General features: G+C 35.5%; 3 protein-coding genes across 4 annotated transcripts; 2 read left to right on the top strand and 1 right to left on the bottom strand.

Annotated features, from left to right (window-relative positions):
- Window positions 1–4610: 4610 nt before the first annotated feature.
- LOC110099722 (F-box/LRR-repeat protein At3g48880-like) lies at window positions 4611–6358 on the bottom strand. Its single transcript, XM_020826968.2, has 2 exons — window positions 5982–6358; window positions 4611–5660 (listed from the first exon to the last, which is right to left on the bottom strand). The coding sequence occupies exons 1-2, from the start codon at window positions 6332–6334 to the stop codon at window positions 5180–5182; spliced, it is 834 nt and encodes a 277-aa protein (XP_020682627.1). The 5' UTR covers window positions 6335–6358; the 3' UTR covers window positions 4611–5179.
- Window positions 6359–10854: 4496 nt separating this feature from the next.
- On the top strand, window positions 10855–17719 carry LOC110099721 (uncharacterized oxidoreductase At1g06690, chloroplastic). Its single transcript, XM_020826966.2, has 11 exons — window positions 10855–11033; window positions 11221–11446; window positions 12758–12849; window positions 12939–12976; window positions 13496–13657; window positions 13740–13762; window positions 13875–13946; window positions 14171–14338; window positions 16294–16376; window positions 16458–16520; window positions 17097–17719. Exons 2-11 carry the CDS (start codon window positions 11236–11238, stop codon window positions 17280–17282), a joined length of 1098 nt encoding a protein of 365 aa, XP_020682625.1. The 5' UTR covers window positions 10855–11033; window positions 11221–11235; the 3' UTR covers window positions 17283–17719.
- A 2789-nt stretch (window positions 17720–20508) lies between these two features.
- LOC110099714 (transcription factor PIF4) lies at window positions 20509–24099 on the top strand. 2 transcript variants are annotated; one of them, XM_020826955.2, is made up of 8 exons: window positions 20509–20690; window positions 21655–21724; window positions 21838–22585; window positions 22665–22763; window positions 22836–22901; window positions 23092–23157; window positions 23249–23551; window positions 23753–24099. In XM_020826955.2, the coding sequence occupies exons 1-8, from the start codon at window positions 20672–20674 to the stop codon at window positions 23852–23854; spliced, it is 1473 nt and encodes a 490-aa protein (XP_020682614.2). In that variant the 5' UTR covers window positions 20509–20671; the 3' UTR covers window positions 23855–24099. The 2 variants fall into 2 exon arrangements, with proteins under 2 accessions (XP_020682614.2, XP_020682613.2); XM_020826954.2 differs by having other exon boundaries at window positions 20517–20690; window positions 21620–21724.
- Window positions 24100–25345: the final 1246 nt, after the last annotated feature.

Raw genomic sequence — 25345 nt, forward strand, 5'->3', positions numbered from 1 at the left:
TCAGTCGATGGCCGGGCAAAAATTTGGCTTCAGTCGGTAGCCGGGTGGAAGTTTGGCGATGGTCGAGGAGTAGTCTGATAGCAAGATAACTCTAGTTTCTTTTCTTCATTCTCTTCCTTGTTTTGATCCCCCTAGCTCCATGAGGAATGAGTGGTCTATTTATAATTTTCTTAGAGTAGCATGACTAGTAAATAAGAGGAAGATCAAAGGTAATTTGGGAGTGATTTGAATGGACGGCTGATATTGATCCCCCTAATCTTGGACAGTTTATTGGGTATTTGAATGTCTTAATGATATCGAAATTTTAAGATCTTGGGCTCGTTGGATTCTTCTCGTCGAGCAATTCGATACAATTATAAGCATGTCACATTTGGAAATCGTTTGGTTATCCAATTTATGTTTTGAACTTTATAAATGAGCTTCGGGTCTTTGATTTGGACCCATTTGGGCTCGGATTGAGTTGAATTTGGTGTCGTTGGGTTTGTATTTTTGAGACGTTCGGTTCGACTGTATGTTTGCTGAAATCAAAGTTTGTATGGCTCCATATTTAATTTCGAAAAACTTGATTTTGCCTCGAGATTCATGCCAAATCAAAATTTTTTTTTATGATATAACAGTATTGATATTTCATCTTTGTATCTGATCAAGTTAGATTTTGTACGGCGCATTCTAGCACTTGGAGCCAATGCAGAGAGCAAATGCTCACCTCAAATGATCATAATGTCGCTTTGGAAGAGCCAAGTAGTCTCTGTAGTTTTGAAGAAGTTGGATGATTTTAATATACTTTATTTATTTGCTTGCTTACAGTACTAAGAAACAAGTACATATCAGTAACCATTCGAGATCACTCCACTTGTTTATCAAATTAAAAATAATAATAATAACTTCATCATCAAACTATATCCATGGCAAGAACAGGAATTTCAACCTTGGGCAAATGGTTGTTGCAAGAGATAGAACTTGCATGGAAGGAGGGAAGAGGGAGGAGAAGCGGAGCTCGAAGGTGGCCCCTTGCCTTCGTGCCATGGCTAGCTTGAGGAAGCTTTGTACCATGAAGGTTTTGTTTGAGACGGTTTTTACTGTTGCTTAAGCAGGTTTCTAGTAAAAAAAATTAATTTTTATACTAAAAAGTTGCTTCAAGAAGTAATAAAAAAGCTGAAATTGTGAGGTCAGAGGCAATCAAGGGGGGATGTTTTCCCGTTTTCGGCTGTGGGGTGGTGATCCATAGAGTTAGTTGGAGGAGGAGATTGGTGTTTGGAGATTGGGGGAAAGAAGAAGAAGAAAATGCTGGTCAACAGCAACTAATCCTTATTCCAATTCATTAGTCAAGTAAATTCAAGTTTGTAACGGTCAAATTTGTCTATAGAAATTAACTTTTCTTAGATCAAAGTAACGGTCAATTTCGTCCAAGGACGGACTTAGAATGAAGAAAATTTATAGATGCCGGTCAAGAACAACTAACACGTGATGTCATAGAAAAATCTTATCCTTCCAACGTTTGAACTGATTAGTCCATTGGAATCATAATTTGATTCCTTCACTTCATCAGAATATTTTTATTAATTTTTTTATGTTAAATAAGAACTTTAATTAGTCCAATAAGCATACTTTATCAAAAAAAAATTTCATAGCACATGCATCATTTAGATGCTTTCAATAAATTTAGCCTACACTTATATATAGATGAATTCCTACACTCAGGCAGTGCAATTCAAGGTGAGTAGCTTGAATATGGTAGAGAGTGAAAGTTGGAGGGTTGAGGCTTAGACTAGCGATTAATTATTCTGTGCGGACGTCAAACCCCGTCTGAAAACTAACCAGAATGCGCCACATCATCCCTATACTCGGTACTGCGGCTCGGTACTTCTCGGTATCGTGGTTCAATACCGCTCGGTACCGTGGTTCGATACCGCTGACATGGCACATTTACTACAGGAAAACACGCTATTACCGGCAGACATGATCCGCCGGTAACACATAAATCCGACAGAATTCCTTGGTTTCCGGCGCATTTCCGTCAGATTTTGGTGCGCCGGTTTGGCGAGCGTCGATAAATGTCTACCGACGTTTATAATGCGCCGGAAAATCTTCTGGCGCACTTTCCGGCGCAAAATATGCTAAAAAAACGGTGATTTTCAATCGAAAATTCAGACGACTATTGCGTCGGTAGTTTGCGTCGTATTGATCCGACGGAAACTACCGGCGCATAAACCGTCGTAGGTTTGCCGTAAAGAAGTAACGGCTTATTTCCGGCGCAAAGTCGGCGTCAGACATTTACGACGTCTTATCCGCCGTAAAGTGCGCCGGTAATTTCCGGCGTACACAAAAACGCCGGAATGATTGATCTGATTCGTTGTATCGTCGTTTCCGTCTAATTTCCAACGCACAATCCGCCGGAAACCTGTAGCATTGACAAAAAAAAAATTGCGAAGGTCCAGCTGTAGCATGCTGATGGGGTGGTGGGGGATAGTATGATGGAGCATATGGTGGATATGAATAAGTAGGAGGGGCACCAGCATAAGGTGGAGGTGCGTAGTATGGGTAGAAAGGAGTACTCTGCCCGGGATCTGGTGAAGAAAATCGGGGGTCTGCTGAGTAAAACTACGGTCTACTGGCTTCAGAAGTGGGTAAAGGCTGTGTAGCAGGATGAGGCTGTGTAGCAGGTTGAGACTGTGTAACAGGCTGAGACGAGGTGGTCCCCTCATTACGTACTGTCCTAGTTGGTCCAGCTGTAATGATCTTCTTGGTGCGCCTGTTAAAAATAGTTTTGATAAATCCTCTACTAGGCTATTCATCTGAAGTCATTTGCACAGAAATAAATTAGAAATATTAGAAACATGAGTTATAACAAAAATTTAATAAAAAATAATGCAGCAGTAACAATAAAATAAATGCGGTGAAGTAAAATGCAGGAAAGTAAAAAAAAAAAAATGCAGTGCAGTAACAATAGACGGGATCGGATATATGCAACTTGCGATCGGAGATGGAGTTCTCGCCGGCGAGGAAGCGTGGACCGTCGGCGACGTCCGGTGACCATCAAGAGAGCTCGGCGACCTCAATCTATGACGAGCGACGGAGGGCGTGAGGGAAACAACAAAGTTGTGAGAGGAACGAACGAAAGAAATGAGCAGCCAGACGGGCTCGGGTTCAGAAATAGGGTTTTCGCCGGCGGATTTTCCGGTGTCCCATATGCCGGAAACATTTCCGGCGCACATTACGCCGGTTTTAAGTCGTTGAGTTTAAAAACGTCGGCGTATTGTCCACCGGTAACTGTGCCGGTAACTTTCCGCTGTAAAGTGCGCCAAAAAAATTAAAATGCTGGTATATTCCGACATATGTATCGGTGCAATATACGTCGGCACCTTTCCGGCGTCATTTGCGCCGGAATGAACGCCGTAAATTTTCCTTCGCACTATGCGCCGCTGCAGGCGCCATGTGTTCCGACGCAATTGTTTCCACTGGTAATTGCGTGTTTTCCCGTAGTGATTTTGGTTGGTCTCCGGACGACGTTCTACGTTCGGTCTCCGCATAGAATAATTTCTCTAGACAAGGAGTGACTCCTACCATGTTTCTAGGATGCAAGTTATTTAAGAGAAGAGGATATGAATGAACTAAATTTTATATCAAAAGTAGAGGAAAAGATAATAAACAATAAGTAAAGATTTAGGTCCTAAAATACATCGATCTTTAAGATAATGGGTTAATTTTTTCTTGGGGATTTTATAGTTAAGCTCGCTTGAAATGAATTACTATTGAGATAGATGACCTCTTGAAAACTAACATGAAAAAGAATAAAATCACGAATTTAAACCTAATATTGGACTGATTGAATCAATATGGACAAAAACATTATATAGTATGGCCTAAAGATTGTTTATCATGTCATTTGGCAAACGGGACTTCTAATCATTTATTTTTCCGTTGGCATATGACTTTTATTGTTTTTTAAGTCCAAATGACTAGGTTGGTCCCTCAAAATTTTTACTTTTTAATCATCTTCCGTCTAGTTTACAAATTTTTGGAGAAAAAGAGAAAGATAAATTTTATTGAAATGATATTTCTAACATCTTCATTATGCAATCATTTTAGAAAAATCGTCCATTACCGACAACGGATTTTTCATGCGGATTTTTTTCCGACAGCTTTCCAACATATTTCTTGCGGAATATCAGACTAATTTTCTACATATTTTTTTGAGTCTTATCCGTCGAATTTTAGTTCTTATATTTTAAATAAAAAATGTGACTTTTAAATAATTTTGTCCTTCCAACAAGCTGGTTAGGTCTTTGAAATCATACTCGCGTCGAATCCCAGCACATGCAGGCAGCACGGTCAACTGGGCTGGCAGGCAGGGCATTCGTCAGTGCGGGAGGCGAGCGGGCAACCTAGGTTTTTTAATAATTTTTTTTTAAAATTTCTGGCCTTTTTTTAATTAGCTAGAAAAAATTGCCACCGGATGTCATTTCGTTACTCAACTTTTACTGACGAAAAAATATCAGCTAGAAAGCTGTCATAAATCTTAATTTATGCCGAAAATTTGCCAATTTCCTCTAAAAAAAATTTGTCGGTAAAAGACGATTTTCCTGTAGTGAATGAAGTTCTAATTGAGATATATCAAAGATCAAACAATGGAATCAACGGGGAAGTTATCCAAACATTTTGAAGACCTCGTTGCCTTCATGGTTTCACCGGAATTTAGATCATTCCTACTATAATTTTTTGTTGTTGTTGTTGTTGTATGCTGCCTTACATTCTCAGTCTCGTTTGCTTCTTAAGATAATTTATGGCTTCCACATATCTTTTGTCGAACTTCTAAGGGCTTCATTGAGCACTTTTTCTTATCCATTCAGATATGAATTCTATTACATGTTTCTACATTCTTTCTCTTCATACATTTAAATCTAAACAAGAACACTATAAAGAAATATTCAACCTGCTTAGACTAATACAGGTGATCATAAAAAACATAATGCAATGAAATAAACATATTTTATTTCTCCTGTATCAGCGGGCAATTGGGGAGCCAAAGCCAATCCTCCCACATCTAACACTTAACATCCTTTTTAATTAATGGTTAAAGATAAACATGTGGAAGAATCCTTCTTGTTTGATAAAATTCCTCAACAAGCCTTCAACCAAAATCAATCAAACAACCACCACTAAAACACTGAAGTTAGGATCAAATCACATCAACATACAAATCACCACATTCATCTACCTCAAACCCACCTTCATAATCCATCTTCGATCCCTCGTACTCAAACTTCTCAATCCTGCAAGCCTTTGTCTTCACCTCTTCATCTGCTTCGAACCCAACACAGTTCTTCACGCTTAATCTCTCCAATGCTCTGCATCCCTCCACTATCAAAAGAAGTTCCTTTTTAGGCAGATAAGATCTGCTGAGATCCAAAGATCTCAGTTTTGGAAGAAATTTAATTATCGCCAACACATCTTCTTTGCTGATGGCAGAACTCGGCATCTTCAGTTCAATGAAATCGTTGCAATTTTGACCAATCATGGCTGCCAATTGGGAGAAATTATAAGGCTTTGATTCCAGCTCGAGCTGCTGAAGCTCTTTCCATTTGGAGAAGAGACTGGGGATCTTACTTTCTTCATTCAAAGTCAGTTTGGGCAAGCCTAGTTTTCTCAATCTCGGGCAACTGCAGTGACCAAGTATACAAGGGTCATTAATAAAATATGAGAAAAAAATTAGCCAAGTACATCCAGAAATAATTTTTTTTTTTTAAATTATGTCAACTGGATGTATTATTAATCTTTGAGTGTTTTTCCTCCTTTTTTATGCCTGCATTGATGTATTCATGCCTGGACTGATCGTTGTTATGAAACGATTAGATCGTCTTTATTTCAATTGCTTTATTTTTATCTCATTCGTTGCTGAGATTTTATGGGAGTAAAAAAAAATATGATTTTTTGGCTTTTTAATACGAAATTTTAGGTAAGATGAATGGTTGAGGGCCTACTATTCTGATGCGAGGATCAAATCCTCAACAGAGGCCAACGGGGGAAGCCAAAGCTCACTGGCGAGGCCGTGACTGAGGCGGACGGCGAGCTTAATGAAACCAGAAAAGGAGAATCTTGAGATCCGATACTGAGCTTTGAATCTCTTGGCTAAGGAGCTCCATGGCATGAAATCGTTTGACCGAAAGTTGAGGATTCTCCAGCTCAGAGGGTTGCCGGCAGCGGCGGACCACGAGCGGCAAACGAAAGGGATGGAGACCGAGAGATCGTCGATGGCTTCCGGGCCGAGTTTGGAGAAGATGATGAAGAGACAGTCCATATCCATGGCCTCCCACCTCCGATCTTCTTCCTCCATTGTTTGGAGTTTGAAGAGAAGAGTTCATGAGGGTACTTATACAAACGGTTACGGACTTTACGACGGTGAAACTTAGGTGGCAGGTGCTCGTCCGAACTCGGATGACGCGTAGATTTTATCTTTTTTATATATCGTATAAAAAAAAAATTTCTAGAGAAATTATTATGCGAGGCGTACACAGTATGTATATTCATATATACAATATTACCCACCGTGGATAGCTCATGTGGGTAAGTGCTGGCTGGGCATTCCCCTGGTCGCCAGTTCGCTCCTCTTGGGTGGCCAGTCGAGTCGAGTATTTGCCTTATCAAGCCTGGCTCGTTTAGTCCTTAATGAGCTCGAGCTCGAGCTCGAGCTCGGCCCGGTTGCTATGGGGTGGGTGGACCACTAGGTCGACTGGGGAGATTTGTGGCTGAAGGCCGATACTTCCTGTCCCAAAAAAAAAATATATACAATATTTACAGATTTGTACACACTTTGTACAGGTTGCACATAGTGTACAAGCTTATAAAATATATGTACATACTATGTACAAGCCTATATAACTCTAAACATGTGTACATCAATATACACATTGTGTACAAGCTAGTACACACTATTTACTGTCATGCTAACAATATCCAAAAATATAGAAACACTTATTCGAATTATTATTTATAATATCCAAATCTTGTACACATTGCTAATATGCTTGTACACAGTGTGTACAAAATTGTACACACTATGTATAAGCATGTGCACAGAGATAAAATCATTTGGATTTGCTGAGTATTTATTAAGTATTTGATGATACTAAATAAGTCAATAAATATTTCATAAATACTTAGCAAATACTCAATAAATCTAGATGATTCTCTTTTATCCCGACTCCATCATATTAATTTCTTGAAGATGAGGGTGGAATAGTATTTGGCGTTTTTTTTTAGAATTTGGGGGTATTTGTTAAAACAGTTGTGGGCCAAATTGATTTATGTTGGGGCATGAAAATTACATTGCGGATTGGCTATTTTTGTCCTTCGATGGGAGAATTTATGAAATGAATGGATTTGGTCGTTTTATGCGACAGTAATTTGGTCATAATGACCCAATTTTGACCAATCTTATCCAACTCACTGACTAAAATTAAAGGATTATTTGCTTTGCTAAAAAGTAAATGGAAAATAAAATGTATATAGTGTAAGAAAATGTATTATATTTAAAATATTTGAAATTATTTTTATGAGAGTAAAAAGAATACATGTGAATATTTTTTATAGCTTAAAGTAAGATGAATGCAATATAAACTTAAATGATGGCGATGACCAACGATGACAAATAGTAGGCCGACGGCTAGTGGCAATGCCGATAGCTATTGGCGAGTAACCTTACGACGACCTGAAGTGGTGGCGATTGACAGTGGGTAATGGTAGATGATAACAAGCGATGGTTGTTGGTGACAAGTCGTGGTGATCAACGGCTATAGAAGTGGGTGGCAATGGTCAGCAAGCGGCAACAACACAATTAAGCTTGCAATGAAAAGGGAATCCAGTCAAACCTTAAAATTTTACAATGCATCACAGAAGAATTAGAGAGTGAAAAAAAAATTCACTAAAAATTTACACCGTATTCCCAAAATTTGAAATACTATGCATTTATTTATCAGCAAACCAAACAACCCCTAAATAGAATCCAAACCACCATTGCTCATAAGAGAATATAATTTAGTTCCCTTTTAGTCATGGCTTTCCAATTTTTATGAACAAATATGCCTTACATTAATATATTACTTTTTTAGTATCTCTTATTTCAACTTCTAATTAAAAATAGAAAAGATAGAATATTTTCTATAAAACTCATAATTATATAATAATTAAATTATTTTCTCCCCTTGGATATTTTCTTTTTGTTCTCAACTACCAATTGGAGTGCTAGTTCTAACATCTACTGAAAAAAAATATTTAATTTTATTATGCTCTACTTAAAACTAACTTGTTTTATCATCATAAAGTAATAAAATTAAGGGGCTAATCAAATAGAAGTTTTGTTTATTAGTTTTGGATTTATATACCCCCTTTCGAATATGAATTGTGAAACATTCTCTTAAATTTGTTATTAGATACTTCTAAAAATCTTCGATTGAATAATTACTTTTAAATATTTATTAAATTGGTAATAGTTAATGTACTACCATGAAATTAATTTAATATTATGTTTATTATTTTTAATTAGTATTTTAGTATTAAAATTTATTGAATATGCTTATGAGAAAATATTATTTTTTATTGTACGGCATAAACTTACAAAATACTTATTGTTGCATCCTATAATATTCACAACATTAGAGAAATATAAAGCTTAAGTTTTGCACGAAGATCCAACACACAAACAGACAAAAGAGTAAGGTGCATCATGCATAAGAGATACCAGAAATTTTACGTGAAAACCCTCAAAAGAGAGAAACATCATAGTGTTTGGCCTAATTTGAATGAATTCACTAGTATTAGTGGTTGATTATAAATAATATCCTTCCTCAAAGGAGGATGTTGGCTCAATGTATTAAATACACATTGTATAGAGCATAATACATAGTGTGAGAACAGTATGGAAGCTGTTCTTAAGAGAGTGTTGTCATATTTGTTTGGTCGGTATGATCATAATCAGCTGGCGACAGTGATCAGATGGACTGTAGTCAGAGGGCGACTGTTTTCAGAAAGAGTGTAGTTGACGGTCAGAGGAGAACCGAGGATCAGATAAAGAAGAGGCATGGATCTTATTCTCCAACGAGCAAATCATATCCAATTTCAAAGGATTGACCAGACGCTTACAACAAAGAACGTTTTCGAGGTTGTTGAATCCCCTAATGTTCCAACCCGCAATGAATGGGATATACAATAAGATTTTGGTTGGTGTGAGGCCTCTTGGACTACTTTCCCCTGGTATTTTTGGCTTGCTGGATTGACAATGAGCCTTGAGGATTAATCTCCATGGCCTTGGCAAAAGTGTGCAAAGTATTCACAGAGGCAAAGGGTGGCTGATCTTCCGTCAATTGCTGTAGGATGCCAAATTTTATTTTAAGGGATAACACACCAATGGGGATAGCTATAACAGGGATAGGGGAAGTGATGGTGGGGAGGGATTCTTCTATGAGGGAATTGAGATTGGTTGTCCTTAGAGAGGGAAGAGGGAGGGGGAACAACAATAGTGGGGATTGGGGGAAGGGGAGGAGTAATTGAGGGTTGAGGTGGGAGGGATGTGATAACTACTATATTAGTGGGGATGGTAGAAATTAAAGTAGGGTTGGTCAAAGCAGAGTCTACAACAGAGAAGAGAACTGTAAAAGAATTAAATGTAGTAGGGATAATAATGTTGTCATGATTAAGAGTAGACATTACAGAATTAGGCCTAGATTGCAAGCGATTGGGTTGATCGTGGGGGGAGGCACTAGGCTGGGTTTTTGTTTGTTCTACTTAAGCTCTTGCCACTGGTGTTGGGAGCATCCGAGGAAGTGGAATCAGGTTTGGATGGGCACAAGGACGAGTAGTGAACCAAGGAACAACATAACTCGCATGGTGCAGGTCTCCATTCATATTGTATCCTCGGGTTGAAAACATCCCCATCCATAGAAATGGGTATTAGATCTAGTTAGGTAGAGGTATTTGAGACTTGAACGCATACTCAAGTGAATGTGTGGTGAGTTTTTTTAGCAATCAAGGCGTCTATCTAAATGAATACTTATTTTGCTTGCAATCCTTGAGATCCCCTAAGAGTTTCGACAACTTAAAGCAAATAGGGGCTATAGTGAAGTTTTCATGTTTGTGTCTGGAGCAAGGGATCACTTCTGCAAGATAAATGATTTTCTAATGAAAAATCAAACACCACGAGACCAGGCCATCTTGTAATCCTCCACCAAAGAGAAGTGAAGTAGAAAGAACATGTCATTCAGTGAGAGAAGTTGAAGAGAGCTTCTCATAGATCAAGTTTTTCAGATAAGGTTGATTAGAGCTTCAAAGAATGGCATGCCACCGATCGAGTAACCGACCAGGCACATTTTCCATTCTTGAGCACCAATGGAAACTTTTTCTAGAGGAAAATAAATAATTTCAAGCTAAAAGGGGTAGAAGGAGAGGGGAAGGTCATTAGAGAAAGGATAAGCGGAAACAACCATATTTTTCTAGTTTCTCGATGGAGGAGGGGGGCTAGCACCTCCAACAAAAGCTGAAAGAGGGAGGAAATCAAGTGAGTAGTGGGAGAGATCCATTGGGGAGGTGAGGAACCTCCGGCGATGTAAGATGAGGAGGAAGATGGCGATGAGCCTGGCGGCTAGGGTAGAAAACCGGAGAACCCATTCTTTTCCAATTAAAAATTTTAATAATAATTTTTAATATTTTAATTAAATAAAATATGCTTCCCCATTCTTCTCGAACAGTACAGAACACAAGTCTTTCATGGAATCGATGTATGCAGAAAGAGACAATTCACACCGTTTGAATGACTGACCTTGCCAAAACGATTTCCTACCTGGTACCTTTAGGGAGCACCCTCCGCCCACGTATGAAACTGGAGCACCTTATCTCTTCCATATGCTTACAACAAGACCACGTAGAAGGCCATTCATATCCTACCTCAAGCACCAATGAGGACTTCCTCTCCCATAGAAAACAACATCCATTTCCAAAATCATTATCACTTCATAAACACTTTTGTTTCTCCCCAATAGCAGGTAAAAGCTGTGAGAAAATCGCAATTTTAGCAGAAAGACCTAGGCATCGCATACTGTCCTCTTTTGCAACTTATGCTCTCAAATCTTTCTCCTAGAAGCTCTTGCAAAGTTAGGTTCTTTTATATAAGTTTGGGAGAAAGCCCTAATCTTTCGACTGAATCTTGTGTGTGTTTGTTTTTTCTTCAAGAAGTAGTAGACTTCCATGGCTCTTCAGGTAAATGGTGTGGCTTTCAGTCTTCTTCATCGAAGGAAGCCTCTTTCAGTTAAGGCTGTAGCTTCTGAGAATGTTTCGACCTTGCCGGGAGAGGAGGAGAAGGTGAAGCTTGGAGGGTCTGATTTGAAGGTTACTAAATTGGGTGTTGGTGCTTGGTCTTGGGGAGATACCACTTACTGGAATGATTTCCAATGGAATGGTAATTCTCTTCTGTCATTTTACTTACTAGTGTTTCTTTTCAGTATTATTCTTGTGAACTTAATTTTTATGCTTTAATTAGAGTTCCGTACGTTGTTATATTTTTTTTCATATATGTATCTCTGAATGCCTTTTTGAATGCTTATGGCTGCCTGTTAAGCTACAAAATTTCAGTTTTTTATCAGAGTATTTTTTTCTCCCTTCTTGGAAGGTAACTTCTTCATAATTATAGATTTTATCTGATTGGATAAGAAGCCGCCATGATTGATCTCGATGTTCTATTTCTTATGCTAATTTTTGGAATATTTCTTTGTATGTTACTATGTGTATTATTTTAATGTCAAAGATTGTTGTTTTCTGTCTAATTTTATCGGCTGCTTACATGTTTTACTTGCTCGTTGCACTAACTTTACTTTCCGAATTGGCCCTACTCATTAATAGAGAAGTTCTGCCAATGGCTTTGTTTGAATCAATAAGTTGCTGTTCTTAGTGAATGTAATCTATAGCGCAATAGCTTTCATACTTAGGGGCTGTTTGGTAGCACCCAGGATTTACTTTAAGTAGGATTTTGTAAATCCGCTAAATCCAGATTTCGGAAATCCTGAGAGGTCTAAATCTTTAAAATTGTTTGGTAACATTCATGATAAGTCTTTTTAAATCCCATATGACTGTTTGGATATAGAGCTGATTTAAGGAGCAAATTTTTACTCTGGAGCCAATGGATTTCAGAAATCCGGGATTTAGCACGAAAAGGCGGAATTTTCTATCTATGGCGGCTTTCATTTGCCGTGAGATTTGGTTTTGCATTTTAGGCCGTTTGGCTAGATTGCGCTCAAATCCGCCTCAAATCCATCCTAAATCCTGCTACCAAACAGCCCCTTAAAGATGTGCCCAGAGTACTTATTTTGGCAGAATCATTGAACAGTGATGCTCCACTCCCCAAATAAATACACGCTTAAAAGGAAATGTTGTTGACACATCAGTGTGGATATCAACCGACACTCTCTTTGATTGGGCCACATATTATGAGACAAAAAAACTGAAAAATCTCAGTTTAAGTATGAATCTATTAAGGAAGTGCAAGATTCTTGATCATCAAATTCACAGAGGAAGACAATTGTAGATTCTCTTGTATGTTTTTTTTTCATAGAGTCAAGATATGACACGATAAGAATGTATTGAACTGTTTGATGTAAATATTAGCAGTGATATGCATCAGTTGCTGTCAATTTTGCTTTCCTCAGTTTTGGAGAACTTTATTAAGGTTTTCTGGCCTCTTAAACACATTTTCCTTTTCTAAATGTAATGCCAGATAGAAAGCTGAAGGAAGCCAAGGCAGCTTTCAATGCAAGTATTGATAGTGGAATAAACTTCTTTGACACAGCGGAAGTCTATGGTGCAGGGGTATATGCATTTCTTGGTTTTATGCTACTAGTTATTTGTTTAGTTAGCATTGAAGACAGAAATGAACAAAGATGCTCTCTCTTCTGCAGATCACAGGAGCGGTTAACTCAGAAACATTGATTGGAAGGTATTTTAACTTCAGTTATGTTTGGTCAATTTTACATCTCCATTTGCCTGTTCTTGTATTTTGTTACTCAAAATTTCAGTCTGAGTAGGAGAATTTAGATGCCAGAAACTGTGACCAAGATCCTGTAAGAAATTCCTTACAAAAATCACTTCAAGCATTCCCTTTTCTCCATTCGTTTTACATTGATATTTATACATGTTCTTTTGGATATAAGTTCTTATCAATTGCTTTTAAGAACATTTTTCTAAGGAATTTATTATAGGGTTTCTGTCCCATAAACTGATAACTTGCTGGTTTATACCTTTTTTCATATTTGGATTCCTTGGATTCATTTCATTTTATTTTGGTATAAGTTTTACAAATGGTTGTTGACCCAACATCAACCCTGGACATCTCTCATCCAGATTTGGGATCAGCAATGCCACTTCTTTTTTAAAATTCATTTCAATAGGAAATCCCAAATATGTGGGATGAGGTTGATAATGATGATCATGATGCATCTACTCTTTTTTTTGGCAGTTTCATCAAAGAAAGGCAAAAGGCTGGTCCAGTTGATGTAACCATAGCAACCAAGTTTGCAGCCTTACCATGGAGGTTTGGCCGTGGAAGTGTCATTTCTGCTCTTAAAAGCTCTTTGTCTCGCCTCGGGCTTTCATCAGTTGATCTCTATCAATTGCACTGGTCTGCGTCGCAAACTCATTCTGTGCTTATCTCATAAATTTGCCTTAAACCTGTGGATAACTTTATTTATTTTAGTTTTCAGGCCAGGAATATGGGGAAATGAAGGTATTATAAGCTTTTCTCAAACATCCTAAGAAGTCCATTATTTGTAAATAATCTGGGCTTCTTTTTTCCATGCATTCTGCAACGATAAACTATTACTTCCAAATAATTCCAGGTTATATTGATGGCCTCGGAGATGCTGTTGAAATGGGTTTAGTGAAGGCTGTTGGTGTCTCAAATTACAGTGGTAATACTTCTGAACAGGTTATTAAGGCTTCGTTTGGGTCGGCTTTCTTACTTCTTCTTAAAACAGCTTTCTAGTTCAAAAATTAAAAATTTTTAACTAAAACTCTGCTTTATGAAGCAATAAGAAAGTCATCCCAAACAAAACCTAAATGATGTCTATTATTCTGTACTTCACTCCCAAATTTGGATATACTACTTATCAGTCTTTTTCATTGTTTGCTCTAGAAAAGAGGCTCCGAGAAGCCTACAACCGTCTAAAGATTCGTGGAATTACATTGGCTTCTAATCAAGTGAACTACAGTCTTATATACAGGATTCCAGAAAAGAATGGGGTGAAGGCTGCTTGTGATGAACTGGGTGTAACTTTGATTGCATATTCTCCTATTGCTCAAGGTATGGTAGTTCTATAAATATATTATTTTATATTATGGATGGTTTTTAAAAATTTTCACACCTTGGAGGAGGTTGTCAATATAGTCCAATTTAAATTTATAAGTGTGAGTTCCAAATGTTTATGATTAAGATCTCCCATTTTATTTGGCATCATTAAAAGCTAGTATAATACATGATTTCCTGCATTCTTTTTAATGTTTGATCCTCCATCAGATTCCTTAAAATTTTCATGAGGGATGACTTTGATTTCAGGAAGAAATTTATATTTTCATAGGATAGATTACCAAAAATGATTAGAAATTTAATCAATGGATTGTTCATGGTTCTTAAAGCATAGCAATGATCTTTATTGGTGAAACATATGGTTAAAGTGAGTTCACTAGGTGGGTTGTTACCTGTCATCAGATCATCCTCTTGTTTCCTGTATGTTTAATGAATGATTTTTTTTTTTTTGAGAACTAATAAATTTGATCTACATGTGATTTCCATTTTGTAAATGAATATGAATTGGACAGTGTGATGCAGGCTCTATTTGGCATTGTAGAGTTTTTCCATGATCTGTTGTGTTGTGTTATTGAGTAAAGAGGGTGATTGTTTGGTTAGGTATGATAAAACTATCATCCAAAGTATTACAAGAGTTGCAATTGTTTGGTAAAAATAGATATGACACAAATATGATCTGATTGAAGGACTGAGATGAATATTACTATTAATTTCATGCAATTATGATATTAGTTTTTCACTGGTATTCCCCTACAAATATCGTATTTATTATTTGTCGTGCAATTTTTCATAGTTATTAGAATTTAAGTTGGATGGTTGAAGTGGAGAAATGCATCAGGCTTGTTGTGTGATAGAAAAGTCCCCCACAAATTTAAGGTAAAATTCTATAAAATGGTGGTTAGACATGCAATGCTTTATGGTGTTGAATGTTGGTCATTAAAAGAGAAGCATAATATTAAGTTAAGTGTTACTGAGATAAGGATGCTCAGGTGAATGAGCAGCTTTATTCTTAGAGATAGGATATGAAATGAGCATATACGTGAAAAGGTTGGAGTAGCTCTAGTGGAAGATAAGATTAGAGAGAGCCGCCTTAGATGGTTTGATCATATAAAACGGTGGCCTTCTGATGACCCGGTTAAGAAAGTAGATGTATTAGATTTGTATGTTAAGAAAGGTTGAGGTAGACCTATATAAAAAGACTTTGTTAGAAAAAAATTTAGAAATATTATTTCTTTATTAGATTTAAATGAGAATTTAACTTTTAACGATGCACAGTGGAAAGAAAGGATTCATATAGCCGACCCCACATAGTGGGATAAAGGTTTGATATTATTGTTGTTATATTAGTATACCATCCTATTCTATGAACTCTCACAGTCTCACCAATGCATGCTACCACAGAAGTAGACAACTTTGATAAGAATGTTTATCCTCCTTGGAGGACAAAGGTCTATCTCACATATGAGTCTATTATGTTTTAGTATGTATTTACTGTTAGAAGGTTTTGCTGTTAGAAATTCCTTACATTCAATGGCGTATTTAAGGAAGACATGTGGGGAACATAAGCCCCTCCTAAATTTTTATATGTCATAGATAAATATCAATTTTGATATTTTTCATTATAAACATTCAATTAGTGCTACAAAACATTAATTAATTTATGTGCCCTTATTAAGAAAAATAATGCCTTTGCCACTGTTTACATACAACAAAAGGCAACCTGTGTTTTTTCACCACCTAATCCAGAATTAAACCCTTTTAGAGAGATTTTAATCAGTAAAACGCCTTCAATAAAAATAAGATCTCTTGGAAAAAATTATAGTTTTCTTTTACACCACCAATGACTTTGTGTCATAAAAAACTTCAATTCTTGTTAATATGCATTTGACTTCTAAAAGGTTGAGTTTATCAATTTCATTCAGGAGTTCTAAATACTTCTTCAATATGTTCAGGAGCTCTAACAGGAAAGTATACACCAGAGAACCCACCAAGTGGTCCTCGGGGCCGCATTTACACTCGTGATTTCCTCACAAAGGCAAGACCCATATGCTTTCTATGCCTTCTTCTTGACATCAATTTCATCCTTTTATGCTGAAACATTTTACTCTGTATACAGCTGCAACCTCTGTTGAACAGAATTAAAGATATTGGACAGAACTATGGAAAAACTTCCACACAGGTTCTATCTTTTGTTCCAGTGTTTTATTTTTCTGCTACAATTTTTAGCAATTTTATGCAAGAAGAAATCGTTTATTACTGATATCAAAATGTCAACAATTGTATACAAGTATATCCTCTATGCACCTAGCTAAGGTTTCGTTTGGGACGGCTTTCTTATTCCTTCTTAAAGCAGCTTTCTAATGCAAAATTTTTAATTTTTATACTAGAAAGATACTTTAAACAGCAGCTTTGTTTGGGACGGCTTTCTTACTACTTAAAGAAGCTTTTTAGTAGAAAAAAAATTAAATTTTAACTAAAAAATTGCTTTAAGAAACAGTAAGAAAGTCGTTCCAAACGAAACCTAAAAATCTGCCATGACTACGTTACTTTTTCACTTCCAAAACTAACATATGCACATGAATATCGGCAATTATGTGATTAATTGTGTTATTGCTTTCTTGAGTGTATTTTGATAAATTTTGACACATAATATATACCACGAACTTATTACATGCTCGTATGAGAAAGTATTTTACTTTATTTTTTCCCCTTCTGAGAGCAAAAGATGATGTGATGTTTTTACAATTTATTGCAGGTGGTTCTAAATTGGTTAATTTGCCAAGAGAATGTGATACCAATCCCAGGAGCCAAAAATTCAGAGCAAGCAACAGAGTTTGCAGGTGCTCTTGGTTGGAAGCTCAAAGATCCGGAGATTGAGGAACTGCGTTCTCTCGCAGCTGAGACACAGCCAGTTACAGGCTTCCCTGTGGAAAAACTGTAGTTTCGTTACATGCTATGATTTGAAATGAAACGCTCATAAAATATCTAATACACACTTGTCAGTAAATTTACCTTGCAAATTCCAGCTCCCTTCCATGTATATCCCAAGAAATTATATGCAGTAGTAGCACAAGAAATTAAGGCTTCATTTGGAACGGCTTTCTTACTATTTTTTAAAGTAAATTTTTAATACAAAAATTAAAATTTTTGTGCTGGAAAACTGCTTTAAGAAGTAATAAGAAAGACATCCCAAACGAAGCCTAAATATTTTACTTAGTAATGTGTTTGTAATTGCTACCAGCTTTCTGAAGTGATGTTTGGCATAACTGTATTGTGGCAGCTGAGTGGTTATTTTAAGTGTTAACAGCTTTCTCACTGAACAAACAATATCATGTATTCTAAATGTTTCTATTTTCATTGGCTTAACGCAAATTTATATATGTTTACTAAAGTTCCTTTGAGATGTTCAGAGTAGGAATTAAACATTTGTAGCAGAAAAAAAAAGAGAACTTTTGGACAATACGCCTTCAGTTGCCTTACTATGTTAGGACAGATATTATTTTAACTGTACTTCTGCTGCAAATGTGATTAAGTGCATTTTATATGTCCCAATCAGAGCATTTAAAAGGAAGTTTTTTCTTTATTTCAGCTTAATAGATTACTGGAACATACTGTAAGAATCGATTTCCTTGCTGTAAAGAGAATAAAATCTCCCCAAAAAAATCTTTAGAACTGGTTGCAGCTCAATTTCTATCTGAATTTACTTCTGGAAGGGTGTTTGCCTCCTGAAGCTTCCAAACACTTGAAAGCAAAACAAACTGTAAGCTAGTCAAAATCGCTTTATGAAGCTTGAATTCCTCATAGTTTTTCAAATTATTATCAAACGTCTCTGTGGCTGTTATTTTTTGGAAATAAGTAAGGTGAAAAGCAATATTTTTTAACCAGATCTGTTAGGGTGTAATAGCTATAAGAAAATTGTTATGCCATTTTAATACAACAACATCATGCCTTTATCCCATTACGTGGGGTCGGCTACATGAATCCTTATTCTCCATTGTGTCATATTAAAGGTCAAATTCTTGTTTAAATCTAATAAAGAAAAGTCATTCCTAATATTTTCTAACCAAGTCTTTTTAGGTCTGCCTATACCTTTCTTAACATAAGTCAAATATAATACCTCTACTCTCCTAACCGAGTCGTTGGAAGGCCGCCGTTTTATGTGACCAAACCATCTAAGGCGACTCTCTAATATTATCTTCTATTGGAGCTACTCCAACCTTTTTCATGTATATGCGCATTTCGTATCCTATCTCTAAGGGTAAAGCCACTCATCCACCTGAGCATCCTCATCTCTGCCACACTTAACTTAGTATTAAGCTTCTCTTTTAATGGCTAACATTCAGCACCATAAAGCATTGTAGGTCTCACTACCATCTTATAGAATTTTCCCTTAAGTTTGAGGGGTACTTTTCTATCACATAACAAGCCCGATGCATTCCTCCACTTCAACCATCAAACTTGAATTCTGCTGATAATATCCCCATCTATTTCACTGGTATGTTTTCTTTAAAGCCTCTCTAACTTCGGTTTTACTAATACGCCGATAAAAACAAAAATCTTTATTTTCATTTAGGGTGCTAAGGTCACTATAATCAATCTTATTTTCACAATTCTTATTAAAAAGTTTAGTAAAATATCTCATCCACCTTTGTTGAATATCATCTTCTAAGAAAAGTATTTTTTTATCTTCATCCTTAATACACTTCACTTGAGCTAAATCCTTACTACTCATATCTCTTTGCTTGGCTAACTTATACATATATCTTTCTCCCTCCTTAGTATATAATTTATTATATAAATCACTAAAAACTAAGGTCTTTGCATCGCATATTATTTTTTTAGATTCCTTACGAGCCTCTTTATATCTTTCCCAATTATCAAAATTTTTAAAATTAAACCAATTTTTATAACAAATTTTTTTATTTTTAATCTTTTCTTATACATTTGGATTCCACCATCAACTATTTTTACTATTATGAGCTTTTTCCATTGATACTCCAACACATCTTTTGCAATATTTTTAATATCACTAGCCACTTTTTCCCAAATAACATTGGCATCCTCATGCACAGATAAAATCTTAAGAACTAAAATCTTACTCTAAAAAATATTTTTGTTAATATTCTTTAAATGCCCCATCTAATCCTAAAATATTGTTTTACTTTATTTTTTATTATCTGCCCCTTTATCTTAAAGTCCAAAACTAATAATCGATGTTGGGTACATAAATTTTCACTCGAAATAACTTTACAATCTTTGCAATCTAAACGATCTAATTTTCTTATAAGAAAATAGTCAATCTGGGTTGTACTACATCTATTTTTATAAGTGATGAGATGCTCATTCTTTTTCTTAAATAATGTATTAGCAATTGAAAAATCATAAGTTAAACAAAAATCTAATATGATCTTGCCACCTTCATTTGTTGTTCCAAAACCATAGCCATCATGAATGCTTTTAAAATCATCTACATCTCTACCAACATGTCCATTTAAATCACCTCTAATAAAAACTCTTTCTTCTAGAGGTATCTTTTGTAATAATTCTTCTAAGTCATTCAAAAAATTTAATTTAGATTGTAAAAGTCCTAAAGGGTATTTGGTTGTAAACATTTAAAATTCAAAGATTTTTTAAATAATGTGTAAGATAAATATAATGTATTTGAAATTCAAGAGATTTTTTGCTTGTTGCTTAAAACTTATAAAAATAAATTAAAATAAATAAATTTAGAGTGTATTATTGCTTCCTCTTGCAATTTATTTCAAATTCACTCGTCTCAAATGAATTAATAGAATATTTTTCTAATTTTTTAAAATTTTATTAAAAAATTATTTTAGTTCTAAAAACTCAAAATTTTAAAATTCATAGACTTTAAAATATAATCTACTAAAAATTCCTTCAATTAAATAATCATAAACAAATAAATGGTTTTACTTTCAAAATGTAATTGACTCTGAAAGTCTTCTTCGAAAGAAATGAAGAGGTGAGCAGCAAGGATATATCTGTAATTGCACATGTCTAACGGATCCTGCCATGGAATAAAACAAAAAATAAATAAATTAGAAAATTTGACTTTCTAAATAATAATCCCTGATAATTAGTACCGATAAAAGGACATTTCAAACGACAAGTTAATGATGTCATGTTCACTGCAAAACCAAAGTTAAAAAGAACTGCACTGTCAAATCTCCTTCGGCCCACCGAGCTTCTTACCATTCTAAACAGGAACAGAGGGAAAGAAGCAGAAACCAGCGAGAGAGAGAGAGAGCTATACCTCTACTCCATTGCAACGCCAGAAAGGAGGAAACTTGCTGAACAGAAGAGCGAGAAATGGCTGTTCTTGAAAAAGGTCTGTTCTTTCCTCTCTTTTCCCCTTTTCCCCTTCTTCTCCAATTCGTTGGGTTCTGAGGCCCTTTAGGTTCTTCCTTTTTTGGTTTCTCTTGGGTTTTTGTTTTGAGTTTTCTTTTATAAGATTTTGTGACTTTGTATCTTCAGTTGTGATTTTTTATCTTGTTTAACTACAGAAACTATCCACTCTTCTGTGATACTATTGTGCCCTGTTCCATTGTAAATGACATGAAATGACCTTTTTTTCTGCAACTCGTCAAAACTGTGTTTTCTTCCTACTATTCCTCTTTTGGGAATTACAAAGCTTCGTCTTTCGGGTTAAATTTATTTGAAAAGTATTCTTCTTCTTCTCCTAGGCTTTGTTTGGTTTTTTATTCTAGTTATTGTGTTCTTAGATTGTTTGTTATCACCCTAAATATTTGTTGTTTGATATTTCTTGTTTGGTTGAGTCTGTTTTAAAAGCTCTGCTTTCTACTGTGTTGGCTTAAATTTTAGAACGCAAAACTCTTTGTTTTTTTTTTCTTTTTCTTGAGCTTCTATATATAGTTTCCACTGAAGCACTTTTATATATGAGTAATGAGTTTCTTCAAGTTGAGCTTTGTTCTTAGCCTTAGTGTTTGGTGTGACTATACAACTAGGAATTCATGATCTTTGGAGCTTCTTGACTGTATTTTTTTATTGTTTTTCTTTGGGTTCGTTTATGCTTGTATTTTCTACAAAGCTCTTATTTTTTACAAAGAAAAATCAGCATCTATATGAATGTTAGCATGAAATTAAGTATATGTAGATATATGTATGTTTATCTATACAGCAATAGTGAGAATCATGTCAAAAGTATGTGTATATGTTCTTCTTGTCTTCTTCTTTTTTATAGTTGATTATCAAATTTGACAGTATCCTTCTTTCTTTACTCTTTAATATGAAAATCAGAATTCATTTAAGAGAGATGAATGGCTGTGTTCCAGATTGGAAAATGGAGGATGATTCTAGACCGTTCTATGGTCTTCCTGTTACAAATGAAAAGAAGTGCAGTGGGTTAGTGTTGTTTTTTACCTCTCTACATCAATGTTAAATGTTCCATCATTTGAAAACTAAAAAAAAAAAAAGTTCAGGGTTTAATTTTTTTATTTCTTATGATCTTCTTGCAGATCAGAAAGTGAACTAACAGAGCTTTTGAGGAGAAATCGGCATGGGGTCTTGCATGGCCAAACAAATCATAGAGCCTTGCCGGCCATCTTAGAATCTAAACAAACTCAAAAGCCTGAATCCTTACTGAAATGTGGGGATTCAGTTGTGAATTCAAGTAGTTTTATTGATGAAGAGGAGGCTACATCATGGTTCCAATATTCTTTAGATAATTCAATGGATAAAGAGTTGTCAGAATTTTTCTATGGAATGCCAACTGCAGAAATCATTTCTACTGATAAGGCAATGAAAGAAGATAGTAATGTTTGTACTAAGAAATCCTGTTTTCATCCTCATGATAATGTGATGCTTTCTCCAAAATCTAGTTTAGGTGATAGCGCCACTGTTGTAAAATTCTCAAACCATAGAAAGCCGAGGAAGGCTGATTTGGTATCAGAAAATAGGAAATTTTGTGAAGAAGCATCAAGTAGTGAAGCTGTGGTTGGCATGGCAGATTCATCCTCATTGAGGAAAATACTATCAAGTGTTTGTGGAAGCAACCAAGCTCAAAACGAAGCTGAGGTTACTCATGCTTTGAGCAGTGTGAAAGGAGCAAAGGACTCTCTATCAAGATCTACACTCGATCATTTGGAAGTAAACAGATATGAACCTGCAATTACTTCATCATCAGGCGGCTCTAGGCGAAGCTCGACAAAGCATGGACTTAAGAGGAAGGGAAGAAATGCTGAGGAATCTGAAGGCCAGAGTGAGGTTTGCTTGTTTATGTTTTTAAGAAAACATAAAATCATCCTTTCTTCATTCAAGGAAATCAAAGTCTTCTAATGTGTAGGAAGCTGAGTATGAATCAGCAGAGGCAAACAAGACAGCTCAGAGAACTGCATCTGGCCGTAGAAGTCGTTCAGCTGAAATCCACAATCTCTCAGAGAGGGTAGGATTCTGTAAACAATGTATATAATTTATAGTTGTACTTCATTTTCTCACCATGAAATGGTTCATGTAGAGAAGAAGGGACAAGATCAATGAAAAGATGAGGGCATTGCAAGAGCTCATCCCTCATTGCAACAAGGTAAATGTGTGATCGTTTTTCTATTGTCTATTTCAAAATTCCAAAGGAAGCTTTCTCATGTTATTATATTTATTATACTGTGGAAAATTAGTTCTCTTGCTAAAATGGCATGTTAGAAGGAACTAAATTAACTTTATGATGCATGTACCTTGTTGGGCATTGATTTTGTGATTATCTTATTTTTTTTTAGTCGGACAAAGCATCAATGCTTGATGAAGCGATCGAGTATTTGAAATCACTCCAATTACAACTTCAGGTATGAAAAACATATTACATCCTTCTTTATTATATAAATCAAAATTTTATTCAGAAGGTTCAACACTCTTGCTCTCTTGCCGGCTTCTCAGATAATGTGGATGGGAAATGGTGTGGCGCCAATGTTATTTCCTAGTATTCAGCAGTACGTGTCGTGCATGGGCAATGCAATGAATCATCATTCAATGACATCAATACCAAATCCAGTTCAACCACCAAAAGTATCATCTGATATTCAGTCTACTACACTTGGAACTTCTATATCAAACCAACCACATGTTTGCCCTCTTCAAGGCCCAAATTCAATTAATTTTGCTACCCATATGCATAACTTTCATATCCCTGAACAATATTCAAGCTACTTTGGCTTTCCTCAGATGCAAATGCCTCCTCAGGTTTCTGAATTTGAATCTTTTTGGTAATTTAGGCTTCATTTCTGACGGCTTTTTTACTGTTTTTAAAGCAGCTTTTGAGTACAAAAATTTTAACTTTTGTACTAGAAAGTTGTTTTAAGAAGCAGTAAGAAAGCCGTCTCAAACAAAGCCTTTTTCTTTGGTAACTCTTGGGATGAGTGTGACGCTTTAGCTTCTTTGTAGGTGATGAACATTTGCACTTATGGACCACAAATGATGCAGCAAAATCAGATGGTTGCTGCAGTTGATAAACAACAACATACCAACAATAAGAGCTCTATCTAAACATATTCAAACTGGCTAGTTAGAATAGGGAAACTATTTATTGTTTGATGTTCCAGCATTAATTAGGATTTGAACCCTGGGCTCTTATATGTATATTAGTGGCTATGCAGACTGAAGGATTGGTTACAGGCACTGGTTTACTTGATTTGTATTACTATAGAAAGAGCATGTTAAATTATTAACAGATTCCTGATGTTTTGGTCTTACAAAATAAAGAGCATATGCACCTTTGTTTTTGTCATGAAGTACTGAATCTCAATTTGGCACTCCTTGAGAAAAGTATTAAATTATATCATCCATAAAAGACTATAAACTTTGATCATAATAGATCAAATATTGAATCACCTTTTGGCTGTTATCAGGCTATGAAATAGTGAACGGAGAGCAACGGTGGAATTCGAGTGAGATTGGGTGTCTCTTGCCATCCTAAATTTAAAAATTGTCATATGTAGCTATGTATAATATGAGCATTTACCCTTAAATTCTCCTACAACTTCCATTCAAACTCGAATGAAAATTCAAGTGAGGAATGACAAATTGAAATCTTGATATTAGATCATGTGTTTTTAATATGCACACGGTTGTATAAATCTACTTTTTATGCATATTTGTGTTTATATATGCATGCACTCATGTGTGTAACATGTATGAATTTATATATGGATTGAAGGTCGGCATTTTGAATGACTCGAAGATTGGCAAAATTATCTAAAATTTAATGATTTGGAAGATTGAACTTGAATTGATGTCGGTGAACAAAGGCTAGCTCTAATCGAGGGTTCATATGGTGCCTTTTTGAAAAAAATTTGCTTTTCAAATAGTTATCAAAGTCTTGTTTGGTTATAGCTTTCTTTCTATTTTTGAGATTTTTTTTTTGCGATGGAAAATAATTTTTTATAATCAAATATACTAGAATGTGATAGTTATAAAAGTCTATTATTGCTTTAATTTTTTCTTCAACAACAATAACATCAAGCCTTTAACCCACTACGTGGGGTCAGCTAATGAATCATTTCTCTTCATTATGTCCTATTAAGAGAAATTCTCATTTAAATCTAATAAAAATGTCATTTGTAATACTATCTAACCATATCTTTTTAGATCATTTCTAATCGTTTTGTTTTTTTCTAAAGAAAAATTTATAATACCCACAATAACTTTAAAATCTATTTTTTATAACAATTCTACAATAACTCTTGCAGATAAGCATTTTTCCTAAATTGACTCAAAAAAATAATATTTAATCCGATCTTAAGTCTTGGTCATCTCGGCTCAAGGTTGGCGTCTTCTTAATTTTTTCCTATTGTCTTTTTCTTAGGTATACATGAAAAAAGGTGGTTCTGCATTGTTTCTTTGTGCATGCCATTTTTGTACAGGATTAGTGAAATATGAAATTGTTGAATGATAAACGTCTCTTGGAGTCCTATCAAATTAACCGGCATCAGTCTTTATCTGCCACTTGCTATGGATTAAGCTAGCTAAAGGTGATGG

The sequence above is a fragment of the Dendrobium catenatum genome, unplaced genomic scaffold, assembly GCF_001605985.2.
Source record: "Dendrobium catenatum unplaced genomic scaffold, ASM160598v2 fragScaff_scaffold_253, whole genome shotgun sequence".
Classification (NCBI taxonomy): Eukaryota; Viridiplantae; Streptophyta; class Magnoliopsida; order Asparagales; family Orchidaceae; genus Dendrobium; species Dendrobium catenatum.